Source organism: Populus nigra, chromosome 13, assembly GCF_951802175.1.
Source record: "Populus nigra chromosome 13, ddPopNigr1.1, whole genome shotgun sequence".
Classification (NCBI taxonomy): domain Eukaryota; kingdom Viridiplantae; phylum Streptophyta; class Magnoliopsida; order Malpighiales; family Salicaceae; genus Populus; species Populus nigra.
This window is the reverse complement of record NC_084864.1, coordinates 9,168,422-9,184,451: the sequence shown is the minus strand read 5'-3', so window position 1 is coordinate 9,184,451 and position 16,030 is coordinate 9,168,422. Positions and strand designations below refer to the sequence as shown.

At 32.1% G+C, this 16,030-nt stretch overlaps 2 protein-coding genes across 4 annotated transcripts; both read left to right on the top strand.

The window, feature by feature from the left end:
* Positions 1–1,760: 1,760 nt before the first annotated feature.
* LOC133670360 (uncharacterized) lies at positions 1,761–7,106 on the top strand. 3 transcript variants are annotated; one of them, XR_009834058.1, is made up of 9 exons: positions 1,761–2,137; positions 2,212–2,389; positions 2,520–2,617; positions 3,031–3,136; positions 3,380–3,597; positions 4,361–4,403; positions 5,415–5,668; positions 6,101–6,874; positions 6,986–7,106. XR_009834058.1 is itself a non-coding variant. In XM_062090846.1 (8 exons), the coding sequence occupies exons 1-8, from the start codon at positions 1,962–1,964 to the stop codon at positions 6,510–6,512; spliced, it is 1,485 nt and encodes a 494-aa protein (XP_061946830.1). In that variant the 5' UTR covers positions 1,761–1,961; the 3' UTR covers positions 6,513–7,106. The 3 variants fall into 3 exon arrangements, 2 of the variants coding, with proteins under 2 accessions (XP_061946830.1, XP_061946831.1); XM_062090846.1 differs by having other exon boundaries at positions 6,101–7,106; XM_062090847.1 differs by lacking the exon at positions 6,986–7,106 and having other exon boundaries at positions 5,970–6,136.
* A 929-nt stretch (positions 7,107–8,035) lies between these two features.
* LOC133670772 (uncharacterized) lies at positions 8,036–9,535 on the top strand. The gene is made up of 2 exons (XM_062091385.1): positions 8,036–8,690; positions 9,122–9,535. Exons 1-2 carry the CDS (start codon positions 8,214–8,216, stop codon positions 9,206–9,208), a joined length of 564 nt encoding a protein of 187 aa, XP_061947369.1. The 5' UTR covers positions 8,036–8,213; the 3' UTR covers positions 9,209–9,535.
* The last annotated feature ends 6,495 nt before the right edge of the window (positions 9,536–16,030 follow it).

Sequence of the window (16,030 nt, the reverse complement as noted above, 5' to 3'; positions counted from 1 at the left end):
ATTTTTCATGATTCCCTAAATTTAGAAAAGTTATAAGTGGTTTGACTTAGCATTTCAATTATTAGTTTCTCGGTGTAATTATTATCTCTTCATCAATAATATTCTGGTTTATACATTATAATGTGGAATATGTCTACTTTATCAAATCATATTTTTTTTTCAATACCATAATTATTGACTTTTTAAATAAGATTTGAAACTCTTTTCAAGTTTTATTCCATCTTGCGCAAAGATTTACAATTAATACTATTTGAGAATAGTTGAAACACTTTTCTTAATTCATTTAAGGTGATGAATCCTCTCTTGATTACTTAAATATATTAATATAGTTAATGTTATATCCAATATTTGTCCATTTGTTACCCTTGTTTAAGACACGTGCAACAGGATCAAAACATAACACTCTCTATATAAAATGACTTGGTGATATCAAGTCTAAAGATCACTTACATAGCCATCACGTGAGCCTTCTCATAGACACAAATGATCTGTTTATATGGAATTCTCATGCAAGTCAATTCAGTGTATATGTCATCCTACAAACACCAACATATTAGTTCTGGGTATTCCTCATACCTCAACTTATAAGAATAATTGCTTCATTTCATAAAAAAAAGAACATAATATATATTAGTCCCAACTACTCTAATTAACATTCAGTCTTAATAAAGCATTGAACATAAACATTTATAAACAATGCTTTGATGCAATAAAAATTTTATAATTATAATAATTTTATAATTTTCTTTACAATGCATTTTTGTCCCAAGAAATTTATCTTTACTCTATATTCATTAATCAAATATTAGATTCATACATGAAATATTTGATGAATATTAAAGATAAATAATCTTTTATTAATAAATTAAATATATTTACATAAACAAAGTTAATGCCATGTGTAACTAATCGATTGACTACAAGACATAAACACTAATAAATGTGTCATTTGTTTATATTTTTCAAAACAATATATGCCCCTTAGTTTAGAAAAAACAAAGACTCAAGCATGTAGACATCTCCTGACAGGCTGCGTGTGTTGCCTTTCCTTTTAACGGGCAAGGCATGCTGACCCTCCCATATTTGGGTGCTAGGCCTTTCACAACCTTTGTTTGTTTTTTATTTTAACCTTTAATTTTCTAATTTTTTTGGTATAAAATGAAATTCACTAGACTAGACTAGTTAAATATATGTGTAGGATGTTGACCTAGTGGTATTCAATTTTATTTGAGATTAATTAAGATAATAATAATAATATTTTTTTTAAAATGATATTCTTCAATAAAATATCGATTGATTTTTACTTTGTTTTCAAATAAAATTGTATCATTTTTTTCTAATATTAGCAGGTTTTTTTTGCATCCCTACATATTTTTTCTTGTGTATATTTATTTTTATTATTGTTTAATTAAATAAAAATATGATTTCAAAAACATTTTATCAAACACAACCTGGCTTATAAACATATTGCATAATATATCTTTCTAATCTAGTCTTAGTTAGAATTAATAACCTTTTTTTTATTTATATATACATTTAATGCTCAATTTAAATTTAAATTTTTTTAATAAAAAAAACGTTGAAAATACTTGCAATTTCATTTTTTGTTTTGTTAAATAAAAATTTGATCTCAACTGTTGGGAAGCGTGGGCCAAGCCCACTGACTTGTCCATCTCTATTCTAATGTAAGGTCGGGGCAATTACACGTGTTCATCATTGACTGTAATTTTATTAAAAAAAGAAAAATGAAAAAGAATTGAGACACGCAAGAGTGAAAATCTTAAAGGTTCAGACACAAAATAGTTGCCTCTTGCTTCCTGTTAAAAGAAGAAGAAGAAAAAAAACGGAGGGAAATCAATCACAAGTGTTCTGTGTGCACACTAACGAAAAGGAGAGCCGGCTTTGCTAATACCAATCTTGATTTTGTTAATCTTCTTTATGCCCAAAGAAAACTGGAGAAAATGGAAGCAGAGCCATCAAGCACAGCAGCAGCAACCAGGATTACGGATTTGAACGAGGACTCGCTGGCTCACTGTGCCACTTACTTGTCCCTTCAGGACCTCTCCAATTTAGCCATGACCTGCAAATCCCTCAAACGCGTTGCTTATTCTGATCCCATCTGGCAACACTGCTTCAGGTTTCAAGAATCCATTTCCCTTTTCTTCTCTTTATTTACAGCTTTTGTGTATTTGAATGAATTTGTACATGCAGGGAGCATTGGCCACGCGAATTGTTGCAAACCTCAGGGTTGAGAGAGGCATATCTAAAACGACGTGTTGCGGTTCAGCAATTCAAGTTTGTCGATCCTTTGGTTGCTGACTTGTACATTACAGATGCTAAACCTTTTGATCATATCATTTTGGACAAGAATGATATTACCTTTTCCCAAGTATATTAACCCATCTACTTTTTTTCTTTTTATGGGGGGGGGGGGGGGGGGTTGTAATTATGAGTGTTACCAACCCTTTCTCTCTTTTTTTTATGACATTCATTGTTGTAACCTTTTCTTGGCTGTTTAGGGCTCCTTGGTACAAATGACAAATATTGATAGCTTTTTAAATGGAAGAGACGGTGTTACAGCGCTGAGTGATCATAATGCAAGAATCACTTGTATGAGGTTAGACTTTCTGATGGGCTTTCTTTTGCCATTTCTAAACTTGTTCCTGGGTACATTTAAGGAGCTGTTTTAAGTATGCTGGGCAGCTAAAAAAAAAATACCAGGGAATAGAAGAGAAATTAAAATGAGGAAATCAAGTATCTTTTGGTTGATTTAAGAGAAGATAGAGAAATCGAGATAAACAGAGCTAGAATCTGTATTGTTGGGTGGGCTGAAATGTTTCTGTGGACCTGACTGATGCAAGGAATATCAGTGTGTGACGAGGAATTTAGTTTGTGGGTGTAAATAGAGAGGAGTGAGTTTGGATAGTTGTAATGCTTACTTGGAAATTTTATTGTTATGCTATCGTTCATTTTAACAGAACTGGAGTTTTGTGCAATTGTTTTTTGAGATATGAAGAATGATATGTGCAGATTGTTTCCCCTTAGTGAAACCTCTCTCTTTCGAAGTGAGACACAAAGGAAGGAAAATGTTTTGGTAACCTCAAGTTGCGACCATTCCATTCGTCTCTGGTGGAAGGTACACATGAATTATTGATGTTGCTATTTTTTCATCAAAGTGAGACTGTTAGATTTGTAGCTCTCTTGTTACCAAATTCTTACTAGGTCATACATGCTTTCAACTGCTCAGAAACTTTAGGACAACATAAATTATCAGTGGATCCTGTTCTATGTTGGTTCCGTAAGTTTCTATTGACAAACAAAGGGAATGTTTTGTCAATTTTATATGATATTGTTTTATTGATCTCGTGCTTTTCTGTAGGGTTCTTGCCAACGGTGTTTTAGAGGTCATAACGGTCCTGTTTTGACCTTGTCTGATAAATTGTTAGGCGATGGTAGTGCCAAAGTACTGGCAAGCGGTGGGGAGGATGGTACAGTTCGACTTTGGTCCCTCAGTTCAAGTGGAAAGCGTGGCCAACATGCTTTAAAGGCTACACTTTACGGACATGAGAAGCCTATTAAATTGATGTCAGTTGCCGGGTATGAGTTGGTTTCTTAATATAGCATCTAATGCTTTCTTACCATGAAAACTAGAAGAAAGTAAAGTTTTAGCCTTTTATTGTTTTCGCAAATATCTTCAAAGTTGTTTAGTCTTGTTAACTTGCTATTATGAAGATTGGAGGGAGGAAACAAATTTGCAAATCTTTTTCTTTCAGTTTTATTTTTTAGTTCTTCTGATTTCACTGAATCGTGTTGAGGTTATCATGCCCTTCGAAGAAGAAGAAACTTTAGTCAATTAACATTTATATATATTTTTTAGCACTGAAGAAAGGGGATGCATTCTCCTATTTGAATTTAATTTTGATCATTGCTGTATTCTTGGTTGATTTTCTCTAGTAAGAAGTAATAGCTTCTGTGAAAATTGACTAGAATGGTTTGAGGTTCTAGTTTTGACCAAATATAACCTTTGGTGGTTTATTTCTCTGTGTTAGTGGTCTTGATTTTATGGCCTGTGCAAGTTTTACATGCAAAAATTATCAGTTTCATAGCTGAGAAGAAAAGTTGATAGATTACATGGTTTAATGGTGTTGTGCTTTGTTTTGGTCACTGAAAAGGATAACATATGGTTTAGTAATGAGTAATCATCCAAAGTTCTTGAAAGCTTTTGGCAAACATTATCTCTATTTATCTGGGTTTGACAGCAAGTACTTCATGTGGTGCCTAGCATCTTATTGTGATCTTGAGTGGTAGTTCCTTGAGATTTATCTTCTCCCATAATGACACTAATCCATATTTCCTTCAGGCACAGAACATCTCTTTTGGCAACCATCTCAAAAGATTCCAAGGTACTCTTTTTTCATCTTTTGAGTGCAACCTTGCTGTAAAACATACTGATTTTCTGAATTATTACTTGACCTGTCTATATTGCATAGACAAGTTCTGTTTTTTATTTAGTTGTCCTTTCAAAAAATGTGATAGTCCATGTTCAAACGCTACTTTTTTCAGAACTATGAGAGTCATAAGTAAGCTTGAATTTTGCATATATGGACAAGGGGACCTGGTTGAGGAATGTTTGAAACATCAGGGACATAATTGAAAGATCTTTCTTTTGGGATGTAATTGAGAATTGGTTAATAGGTTATGGACAAAATATATGTTCCCCAAGAAATCGTTTTCACCCTAAAGCCCTTTAGAACAACATTTTCATGTTTATGCTTAGGGGCTCACTCGAAACTGAAAATACATTTTTCCAGCCCCAAAATACTTAAGCTTAAGAGTACGCATAAAATTGGTACAAATTACTAGAAGCATCAGTGTAATGGATGGCAACTGTGTGTGCTGCCTGTTGAATCTTATTATTGTCTATGGCCTTATGGTTTTCAACTTCTTCACGAGTGAACAAATATAATCCTTCTCACTGAATTCTGTAGTTAGTACCTGTTTCATCTAATGCTTATGGTCAAACTGGTGGATGCCTCAGAAGAAATGAAGATCTTTTACAAAGGATTTTGTTCTGTTAGGACAAGCAGCTATTTTAATATACTGTAGGATTGTTGAACTTGTGGCAGTTCATTGTTCCAAATTTTTATTTTTGGTGAATCCTGTGGCGTAAAAAATAATCAGGCTTGCCCTGTTTGTTGATGTTCTAGATGCATACTATGATTAGTGCATGGACTGGTACCAGACATGGATTGCCATGTCACCTAAAACATTATGATGGTTATCCTGGGAAATATATCATGTTTCAACTTGGTAGAAAATGGTCCAACCCATAATTTACTTAGAATCTTTGATTGTTCTGCTGTTTTGTTTTCTGGATATTGATTGATCATTGATGTCTCTGGTGATCCTAATAGGTTAGGGTTTGGGATACCACAACATCATCTGCTGTTCGTTCGTCATGCTGTGTTGGAATGACTTCTGTGCCTGGCGCACCTGTTGATGTGAAGTGCTGTGAATCATTGTTATATGTTGCTGCTGGTTCCTCTGTCGTAGCAATTGATTTGAGGACAATGCAAAAAGTTATCACTGTTGCTATCTACCAACCAAAACTGTGTTCATTTGCCATTGTGCCTTCAAAGCCCTTGATCTGCACTGGTGGAATTGACAAGTAAGGCATTTTATGGAAAGCAGTCATTTACCTTTTACAAGTTTGTTTATAGGCTGTTGTCATTATTCAATTAGGTGTCAATGCTCGTGACAAACTAGAAAACATTTATGTGCCGCTTACACCACACTGTATTAATTCATTTTTCTTTGGATGGCCAAGTTTTCAACTCCCTAATGATCTGTGACTTATGCTGTTTCTTTTGAACCCAAAATGAGATTCTTATATAGCTTGTTGGCTTCTTTTGTTTTTTAATGGGTCAGCCCATGCGGTAGACTATAATAATCAAATGCTATCTGGACAGACCAGATTCAGCTTTCGTGGATGGACAGAGTGTCAACTTCTCTACACCTTCTCACTTTGCCATATTCATTGCACCTAATATGTGTGCCATGTTGTGAATCTTTATCTGGGGAAAACTTTTTAATACTGCAGAGCCAAGCTTTGGGATATAAGGATAAACCAGGAGACTCTGAAACCAGAACCAGTAGCTGAGTTAGATGGGCACACTGGTCCAGTGACACTGTTGCACATGGATCCATACAAAATAGTTACAGGGGGGCCTGAGGATTCTTACATTAATGTTTGGGAGACTGACACTGGCGCACAAACAAATTCCTTTATTTGCTGTCCTTCTGATGCTGCAAGTAGCAGCTCTGGCATGGGGTGTTCAGCCATGGCTGTTAATGGGACACGGATTGTGACTACTAGCTATGGTGAAGAACATGGACTGTTATGCTTCAGGGACTTCTTCAATGCTACCTGTGCTGTTTCAAAACGTGAAGATGTGCTTGCTTCCAAGTTTTGGGATCCACAATCTTATAGCGATGGTGATGCATATAGCTAGATAGCTGAGTGGATTTTCTTTCTTAACTCAGCATGAGGTTTTGCTATCAAAATGATTCTCTGATTTGTGCTTAGGTCACTGGTGAGCTTTTCTTGTGAATAGAAGAAATGCAATGGGGTTTGTTTAATGAAGTGATGCAGGACAGCCCTAGGGGCTGTTCCGAATATGACTTTTAGAGGCTGTTTTAGGGCTGTAAGAAGTGGTTTTATGTTGATTTGTGATGGAATATGAGGAAGGATGCAGATGGCCTCTCTGAGTCTCACAAGAGTCATGCCTAAGAGATGCACTGATTTTTGAGTGATTTTCATGTCCTGGGATTTCAGCCAGGCCTCCATGAAACAAAACAACGTTGAATTTTAAGTGTGAGTGGTCCATTTAATGTAATGCATTGGCACAGATGCCTCCACACGTGATGTCCCTTTCCTGTTCACTCTTTTGAAGCTTAACCCTTTCTTCTCTACTTGTGTTTGAAGGTGATAACTCACTGTACAGTATGGCTGCAATTCACTGGTAGATGAGTAGTACTGGGGCCACTCACTGTCGTGATCTATGATGTTATTTTACCAGCATTTGACAATCTACTCTACTTGTGCCCTTTTCCGAGATATTTCTATTTCTGCCATTACATCCCACCTCAGCAGATATTATAGGAGTATTAGGAACCACACTTATGGATCAGTATTTATGGCTTTTTGTTTGATTCTTCAAGATTGCTTTTCAAAAAGCTGTCTTTGAGAGGGTTATAACCTCTTGTTCTTGGACTCAACTAAATGCTGTGCCTAGATGCTTGTAGTCTGGTGAGATATTGAATCCATTATCTTTGGGCTCACAAGATATTCTTTAATAAATCAGATATATTTTACCCGAAAAGAACATAAATTAAAAGTATTTTATTATGATAGAATAGAGATATTTTGTGATAGGTCAATCTTTTCCTTGCAAGAAAGAAGAAAGGCATATGAGGGGCTATAAAATGAGAAGTAAAAAAAATATGATTTGCTCCAGATTCAATTTTATTCAATATTTTTCTCTGTGCTTTAATAATAATAATTCTATCTTAAAAGAAAAACCTTTAAATTATTTAAAGGGATAATTGATTTTCCATTAACAAATTCTAATTTAATTATTAGAAAATCTTTAAATAAATAATTTTTTTTTACATATAAGAAAATGATTTATTTGTATTTTCACCATGAATGAATGAGTTAAATTATCAAAATAAGAAGATTAATGATTTCATCTCGTGATAGAACTCCATCTTCGAACTCATAGGATTAAAAAGGATCTTATCATCATCTTGAGATATATAGTTTAATTGATCAGGTTTTAGGTTTGTTTTTTAGAGATTATCAATTCGAGTCCCATAAATTTTAGGGTTACTAGAGGCTTACATGGTCATTAATTTCAAAGCCGGTAAAATTAATCGAAATATATACAAACCAGCCCGAACACATATATTAATAATAATAATAAAAAAGGACCTCATCACATTTATATGTGATATCCATCCTCCTATATCTTCATGTCTTTGTTATACTAAGCAACATGAATTTATCATCCAGAAAATCAAATACACTGATAAACACCAAATAAAAGATCAATTATCCACACGAGCACAGTGCAAACTTAATAAAAACTTGACTTCCTAAACTCTTTTGACAGCTCAAACAATCCCAGCCTAGTTGGTAAGTAGAGGCAACAATGGAAGGTGACAATGAATGGGAACAAGTTCAATGCCCAACAAATCAATTAAGAGAATGGGAAATGGTTGCTCTTGGAGACAACAAGAACAATCTTCTGGCTGACCCCTGTATCTTCCCTCCAAGCAACCATGAAGGCCTTCAAATCCCACAACCACCACCGGAGTCACAAACTATTCCTGGCCAACCATGTTCAAGTGCTGTATGTAATGTGAAAGCTGAGAAAATAGCCGGGTCTGACTCCATGGGGCCACAAGTGGAGCGCAATAGAATTGGGAAGCTTTTGAGTTCCGGGGGATTTTGGATAGCAAGCAGAGTTCATTATTATGTGATTTACAGAGGTGGGTTTCGCTCAATTGCCTCGCTTACTGTATTGGTAGCAGCAGTTTCGCTATTCTCCAGGTTCCGAAGGTGGAGTAAATGGATCCAGGAAGAGAGAAAGAATCATCTCATCCTTCGTCTCAAAGAGAAAGACCAGGTTCCACTTTCTCCTTATTTTTTCTTAAATTTCTAAGCATATCGGATGCCTATTTGCATTAGTTTGGAAGCAGCATACCTAACCTAAATCGTGAGGCCCAGTTGCTCGGATTCACTCTTAAGAATAAAGAATAATGCTGGGAACTTGCCACTTTTTTTTGCTGCATGCCATAAGTGGGGAGTGGTGACAGTAAAGAAACCTAGGAATTGGATGCTAGAGTTCATTAGTGAGAAAAGCTAATGTTTAGTAGGAGTGGCTATTTAAGAAACACGCACATTTTGGCTATCCTCTAGACAATATTCTTGGCTTTGCAAGCAAAATTCATAGCTAGGTAAGTACTAATAAAGAACACATGGCGCTGTGAAGTTGTGCTTTCCGTACGCATGCTTTCTTACATGATTGATTGCCTTGACATGATTAATATTCTGCAGACTATTAGCCAGCTCTCGCTCCAAATTGCACAAATGAAAGAAATGTTATTGTCGCGTCGCAAGGTTGCAGTCATCCGAGTTGGTTGACTGATCGATCTTACATGAAAGCTGACTGTACGTAGTTCAGGAATTCTCCACAGCTGCTTAAAAAATTATATGAAGAGGAGAAACGAGTACTGATACATGTGCGTGCGTGCTGCTAGAATCATGAATATTGATTTGCTGAGTGGACTAGTTTCAATCAGTTCCTTCAGTTGGATATAAGCAACTATGTACTGTCCAAGCTTGTTTCATCGATCAGTTTTAGTTACCTGGGCTCTTATCATCAGCAAACAGTTTCAAATTTCAAGAATGGAAGAGTGCTTATAGGTCTAATATGTTTTATGATCACTTGTTCAAATTTGTTTTATCCAATCCCTATGTATCGTATGCAACCAGGACACAGAAATAAGTAAGTAGCTCACAATTAAACGGCAGAAAATACATAGAACCTCTCCATCGCTGTGCATTCAAGTTCCATCTCCATAGCATTAGCTTCATGTTTAATGCTGTCATGTGTTAAGAAGACCACTACTGCAAGTAATGAACTTGGATGTAGTTATAAAAATCAGACATTTGCAAGCTCAACTAAATGCAAATTCAGTGTTAGTTTGATTTTCTTCTTATCCCAAAACTCTACATATAAATGCAAATTCAGCATCGGAGTTCTTTTTTCTTATGATAACTGCAGTTTCAGTTTCCTTAAAATCTCTTTGATGAGCCAACTTTTAGAAGGGCAGAAGTTTTGGAGATTCTCTCCTTTTCATCATTTTTTTTTCCTTTTTCAAATATGTTTAAATAATATATAGAATTTGATATATACCATCGTAGGTTTAACTTTGGTATTAAAATATTTACTTTACTGACCAGTTTAATTTGTATGATTATATATATCTTTTAAATCTTAGATCAAGTTGAGATTTTATAAGAAAATACTAGACACATGAAACTATGTTGTGGTAAATTATTAGGTCAAATAGTTTTTAGAAACAAAAATTATTTCAGATGATCAAAGTTATTAAATGAATATTGTCAAATCTGTTAGACTAGACCTTTGTATACTGTTTAAGACATATATAAAGCTACATGTAGAATTTTTCTGTGATTCAATTTGGGTTGGAAACTAAGCATCTCAAGCTTTTCAACCATATATAATACGCTTAGAGAAAACAAAGTGTTTAAAGTCATGGCTGAAATATGCTAAAAATATACGGAAATTTAAGATTCGGGTTATATGGAGAAATTTTAGCTTGAAGACTTTGTTTTTATTATCCTATTTAATTTATTTATTAATAATTATTTTTAATTTGGGTTTGTTCTAACCTATTAGATATTGTTTACGAGTTTATTTCATTATTAAACTTATATTAGTTGATTACTAGTTTAGGCTCATTAAATTGTAACCCAAAAGAGATCCATTAATGATAGTTAGAGGAGTCTATATTATGTTTTTTTATTTTTTTTGCTGTAAATTTGGGCAAGTTAAAGAATAAAAGTGAGTTTTTTTTTGTGGCAAAACAGTCTTTCTTTATAAGGATAAAGATCATACATTGACTTATCGAAAATTAACCGGTTTCGTGATATCATTTACATACTTATAATTTTTTGATACAAGATTATCTTCGGATTCAAGTCTTTTCCAATACCTTTGGTTTTTATGTACATAGTTACCTCTAGGTCAAGGTTCTATCAAACCTGTTTTTGAGCTTTCTAAGTTGTTATTTACTTCATTGGGGGTTGGTTAACCATGTGATCAAGAAGTCCGCATAAAAAATATATTTATATAATATGAAAGTAACTTCTATATATAAAATAATTTATTATATATACAATTTAATATTTATAATGCAAACTCACATTTAAATACATTATAATTTTTTTAAAAAAATAAAAGATTGGTTGAATTCATTGCATATTCCCTCATAAATCATTGTTTACTAGAAGAGTGATTTAGATTTTTTTTAGCTATTTATTTTTTTAATTGAGTATTTACAAATTAGGTTCAATGAGATTTCAAGCTCATAATTTATTTTGAATAGCTTCCTATAGAATTCTCGAGATATTAAAAAGATATTTCAACATTACATTAATGTTCTATTTGGAAAGGTAAGATTCAATTTTGTTGGCTAACAAAAATTGAAATTTTTAAGACCAAATTTAACAATAAAACAAACATGCATCCCTTTTTATATTACTATATTATCATCGTCTTTTCTTAAAAATTTAACTTATGATTTTTTTTACAATTTTTGTTGGTACTTGTAATTTTTCTATTTTGTATTTTAGTTTAAAATTTCATTTCTTTACATATTAGTCCCTGGATTTAAGAGAGGAGAGAGGGCCATTGAAAAACATCAGAGGAGAGAGAAAATGTTATTTTGGTCATATTCCAGCAATGGAAAATGTCATTCTTGATACCAAAAGCTTCATTTTCTCTTGAGGAGTTCAATAGTGATGGTATTTTTCTATAAACATGTTGGAAAAAATAGATCGAGGTTCGTTATTTGTTTTTCAATTTGGTTGATATTTGCTTTTTAGGGTGTTTTGGAGTCAAAAATAAGTTTATCAAGGTTCTTAAGATGTTTTAAGATATTCTCATATGAGACAAAACTAAAAATTAATTTTTAGGGTCAAAACATTTGGACCCTGATTTTTTGACTGCCTTTGTGATGGTTAGGAAACTGAAGTTTAAGATGATGCATCATTTGCTATAACAAACAACGAGTTATTTTTTTTAAAGTATGTCGTTCACCCCCCAAGCATAAGAAAAATGAAATCAACTCAAGCCCGAGCTTTTGGGTTTCTTGCTAGGCATAATAGCGCCTAACCTTTTCTGTTCTTTTCATTTTTTAATTTTAATTAATACCCTCTTTTTTATGTATTTTTTTGTTGTACATGATTTTTTTATTTAAATTTTAATTAATATTAACTATGTTATTTTTAAATTATTAACCATTCGATTAAATAAAAAATAGATTTCAAAAGATAAGGTTATTAAACCACATAAGGGCTCTAACCCAAGTCATGGGTTGAGCGAGTTAGCTTGATTTGACTCGAGTTTATCCAAAATCTCATTGTCCTTGTCATAACCCAATTTTGAATCTCTAAAATTTTTCTATGAAAAATACTTTTCATTTAAAAATCTAAAAAAAATAAAAAATTTTAAATCCCAAAATATTTTCAAAACAAAAGTTGAGCTACAATAGACTAAGATGTTAAAAGAATAGCTAGATTGGGGTATTTTGACAAGATAGAAAGAAAAAATTAATTTAAAATAAAGTTGAAGATTGAAATCTAATTTAACTAAAATTAGAAGAATTAATAAGTTTAAGGACTCAATTAAACTTCTAATAGGTCTAATTGATTTAATTAAAGATGTAATTTAAGCAAAATTAAGTCTAAAAGTCAGTTTAGACCTAAAATTAGAACAATTAATTAAGTTCAAGGACTTCATTAAATTTTCAATGGCTTTTGAGGATTCAATCAAGGACTTAATTGAAGAGAAATCAAGTTTGAAAGCGAAATTCAGATCAATTTGCAAATATTAAAAGATTAAAGACAAAATTGAAACTTTAAAGGCCAAATTGGTGTAATAAGAGGTTTAATTACAAGAAATTTGAAGTTTGAAGGCTAATTGAGGGCCAAATTAAAAATATTCAAGACCAATGACCTTTTTATAAAAAAAACAAGCAACATTTGGGGCTTTACCAAACCTTTCCAGGGACTAGATTGAAGAAAATAAAATTTAAAGTTTAATCAGAAACTAAATAAAACAAACTAGAAACTAAAGGGTACTTTGTAAAAGGCGCTAAACTTGAAAAATCTCAATTGAGTTTTGGCAAATGCCTAATTGTATAAAATTAGTCAGTTTTGTCTCAATCAAGAATGTTTGAGCTTAAATTAAAACAACAAAAACCAAATTAAAGTTTTTTCAAATCTCAATTAGAAAACCCTAATTTGGGTTTAAGCAAACAACATGTCACTTAGTTTAAATAAAAAGATTGAGTGACATGTCATCTATTTCTATTTTATTGTCTTCCTCGGTTATGAAGGCTGATTGGAATGCTATCTTTAGGCAAATGAATGTGACATCTCCAACCATCTTAGAGGCTCTAACCACCACCAATAGACAAAGGAGTTCTTCTTCCACAATGATAGCTATTACTATCAAACATTTATATCCTATTTTGTTTTTTAATAAATTAGACAACATGTGCTTGATCAACCACCTTACATTGACATATTTGAGCTGATCAATAACCAATTTTCCAAGCAATGAATGTGGGGTTTTGTACCTCCAAATCGAGTATGATTTGTTTCTAAGGGTAAATATACATTCCCTTTACATGACTCAGGTGCACCAAGGACACGTTTATGCTTAATTTTTCACAATAACCTTATCAAAGTAGCACACTCAGTCAATCATGCCCAAGAAAGAGAAGTATCTTGATTAACTAAGCTTCGGGGTTACCTTCTCATGGTTAAATAAAGCCCACAAAACAATAAAAAGAATAAGAACCCATTTTTCTATGAAGGTTGGGAAAGCATGGACAAGAATCTTCCATAAACAACCTTTTTTTTTAATGCAAAACCATCTTGGTTTTGCAACTATTGGTTTGAATTTGGATATAAAAGAGTAGTTGCTTTTTAAGGAAAATGAAAGGGGGTATTGGGAAAGAAAAGGCAGAGAAAAAATAGAGAGAATACCTAAAAAGTCGAAAAGGAAATCCAAAAATTGATTTAAGAGAGAAACCAAAGGATTAATGTACCAAATCAAAGTAAAATCCAAACTAGTTAAGAGTGGAAAGGAGTTGAAGAAAAAGGGCAAGCAACCAAGAATTTAGAGATGAAATCTATACATTCTTTACAAGGTACACCCTCAAATTTTGATGAGGGAGTGTAGCTTATTGAGTATAACTTCTATTTTTTCATTATGCTTGTTAAATATTGGTATTAAAGGTTCATTATGCATTTTCTTTTTAGTTACTTGTTAATTTTGATACATTTGATGTTTTATTTGACTTTTTTCAAATGGTTAGTTATGACATGATTTATTAATATGTGTGTGTATGTGTTTGTTTGAAGTTTGGTTGCATGATTAATTATGTTCATTGGAGTGTTAAATGTTAGTATAGAGTACTGTTTTACATGTTTTGATGTTAAGATGATCATTTTTTAAGTTATGATAATGTGTTTTAAGTTTTAAAGTTCTTATAGTTTAAGTTGTTTTAAGATAGTCTGTTAGGTTTGTTAAAGTTGTGTGCATGTTCTTTAAGCATTAGCACATTGAATTTATCCAATATAACAATTTTTTTTTACCTAAAAAAATGTTATTTTTGCCCATTGTTTTCCTTGACCTTGCTTACTATTTTTGCTATTTATTTTTCTTTCTTGTTAGTTTTGATAATTCAAGCAAGTTGTATTAAGAATGCTTAAGCTTTGTTTGCTAGGTTTAATTGCTATTGTAGGTGATATTGTATTTTTTATGAGCTTAAGTTATGTTGTTGGGTTTCTGGGTTTACAAACTTTTCTAGGTTAATGTTCTTGCCATGAAATTTGCCTTAGGTCTTTGATTTTGGTATTATTTTGGTCGATTGTTGGTTCTTATATATGCATGCATACTTGTTGGTCTTTAATATAAGGTTTTCAAGGCTTAAAAACATTGTTTTTATGGCTTTTGATTTTCATTTCTGTCTTTTTATTTTTTTGCATAAAATTAAATAAACATGGCTTTTGTTGGATTATTGTGATGATCTAACTCCAAAATCTAGTTTAAATGATGTTTGTGTGTGATTTCATGACTTTAATTTTGTGCAATTTGGTCTCGTATCAGATTTACATTTTCCAAGTTCATTTCTTATTGTTCTTCATATTGTTTATCAAATTCAAGCGAAAAAAAAAACCATTTGATCTTTAGTGCTTCTTTCTTGTTTCTGGACCTTGTTTTTATGCTTGGACCTTTGTGCTAGGAAGCCCAACTCACGTGGTTGGGTTGAGCCCAACCCATCTTTTTAATATGGTAGTGTTTGAGGAGTTTGATTTTTACCAAAGAAAAAATGCATTTTTTTCTTAAGATGTGTCTACCAAACACGACCTTAAGAAAAAAATTTAGCCTTTAATTTTTAGTTAAAAATATGTTTGACAAACATGCTCTACTGATTTTCTAGCAATGTTTATGTTTTTATTTTTTTATTTTGCCAAACAGACCTCAAATAATTCCCAATTTTTTTTGAAAAAATCAAGGATCATTTTAAAATTATTTTTAGATCCTTCGCATATTCTCCAACCATTTTATTTAATATTTAGGTTGTAGACTTATACTGTAAGATATTGACCCAATATTAAATATATTAGTTTTTCTTCCTAAATTTTAGAAAATTACAAAAAAAAAACCAAAAACTTATTCAAAGAAAAATAAAAAAATACATGTTTTTATCTATGTGCTTATGGCCAAGTCTCTTAAAAAATAAAAAATAAAATCATATTTGCATAAATAATAAAAAAAAAATACAAGTCATGATTTAGCATATATGAATACTAAAATTCAAGAAAAATAATTTTGTTAATATCTTTGGATGCTTTTTTTTTAATTTACTAACATGTTTATGAAATTAATGAGAACTTGGCTTTCATTTTAAAAATACAAAAAAACTTATTTTGTTTGTTCGAATATTAAGGATTACAAACTTATACACAAGACGTATTCATGATGTTAAAATAAAAATGTAAAAAAAACATATTTTGACATTAGAATAATTAAATTTTAACCTTATAAGATAATAACCTCCTTACCGATAATTATTTTTTTTAAATTTTAGACAGACCAACAGGTTAGAAAATATAACAATACATTAGTTTATATCAAATAAA

Coding starts and splice junctions, on each gene's coding strand:
- LOC133670360 (XM_062090846.1), top strand. CDS start 1,962: ATGGAAGCAGAGCCATCAAGCACAGCAGCAGCAACCAGGATTACGGAT. Junction 2,390..2,519: donor ATGATATTACCTTTTCCCAA/GTATATTAACCC, acceptor TTGGCTGTTTAG/GGCTCCTTGGTACAAATGAC. Junction 3,598..4,360: donor AAATTGATGTCAGTTGCCGG/GTATGAGTTGGT, acceptor TATTTCCTTCAG/GCACAGAACATCTCTTTTGG.
- LOC133670772 (XM_062091385.1), top strand. CDS start 8,214: ATGGAAGGTGACAATGAATGGGAACAAGTTCAATGCCCAACAAATCAA. Junction 8,691..9,121: donor GTCTCAAAGAGAAAGACCAG/GTTCCACTTTCT, acceptor AATATTCTGCAG/ACTATTAGCCAGCTCTCGCT.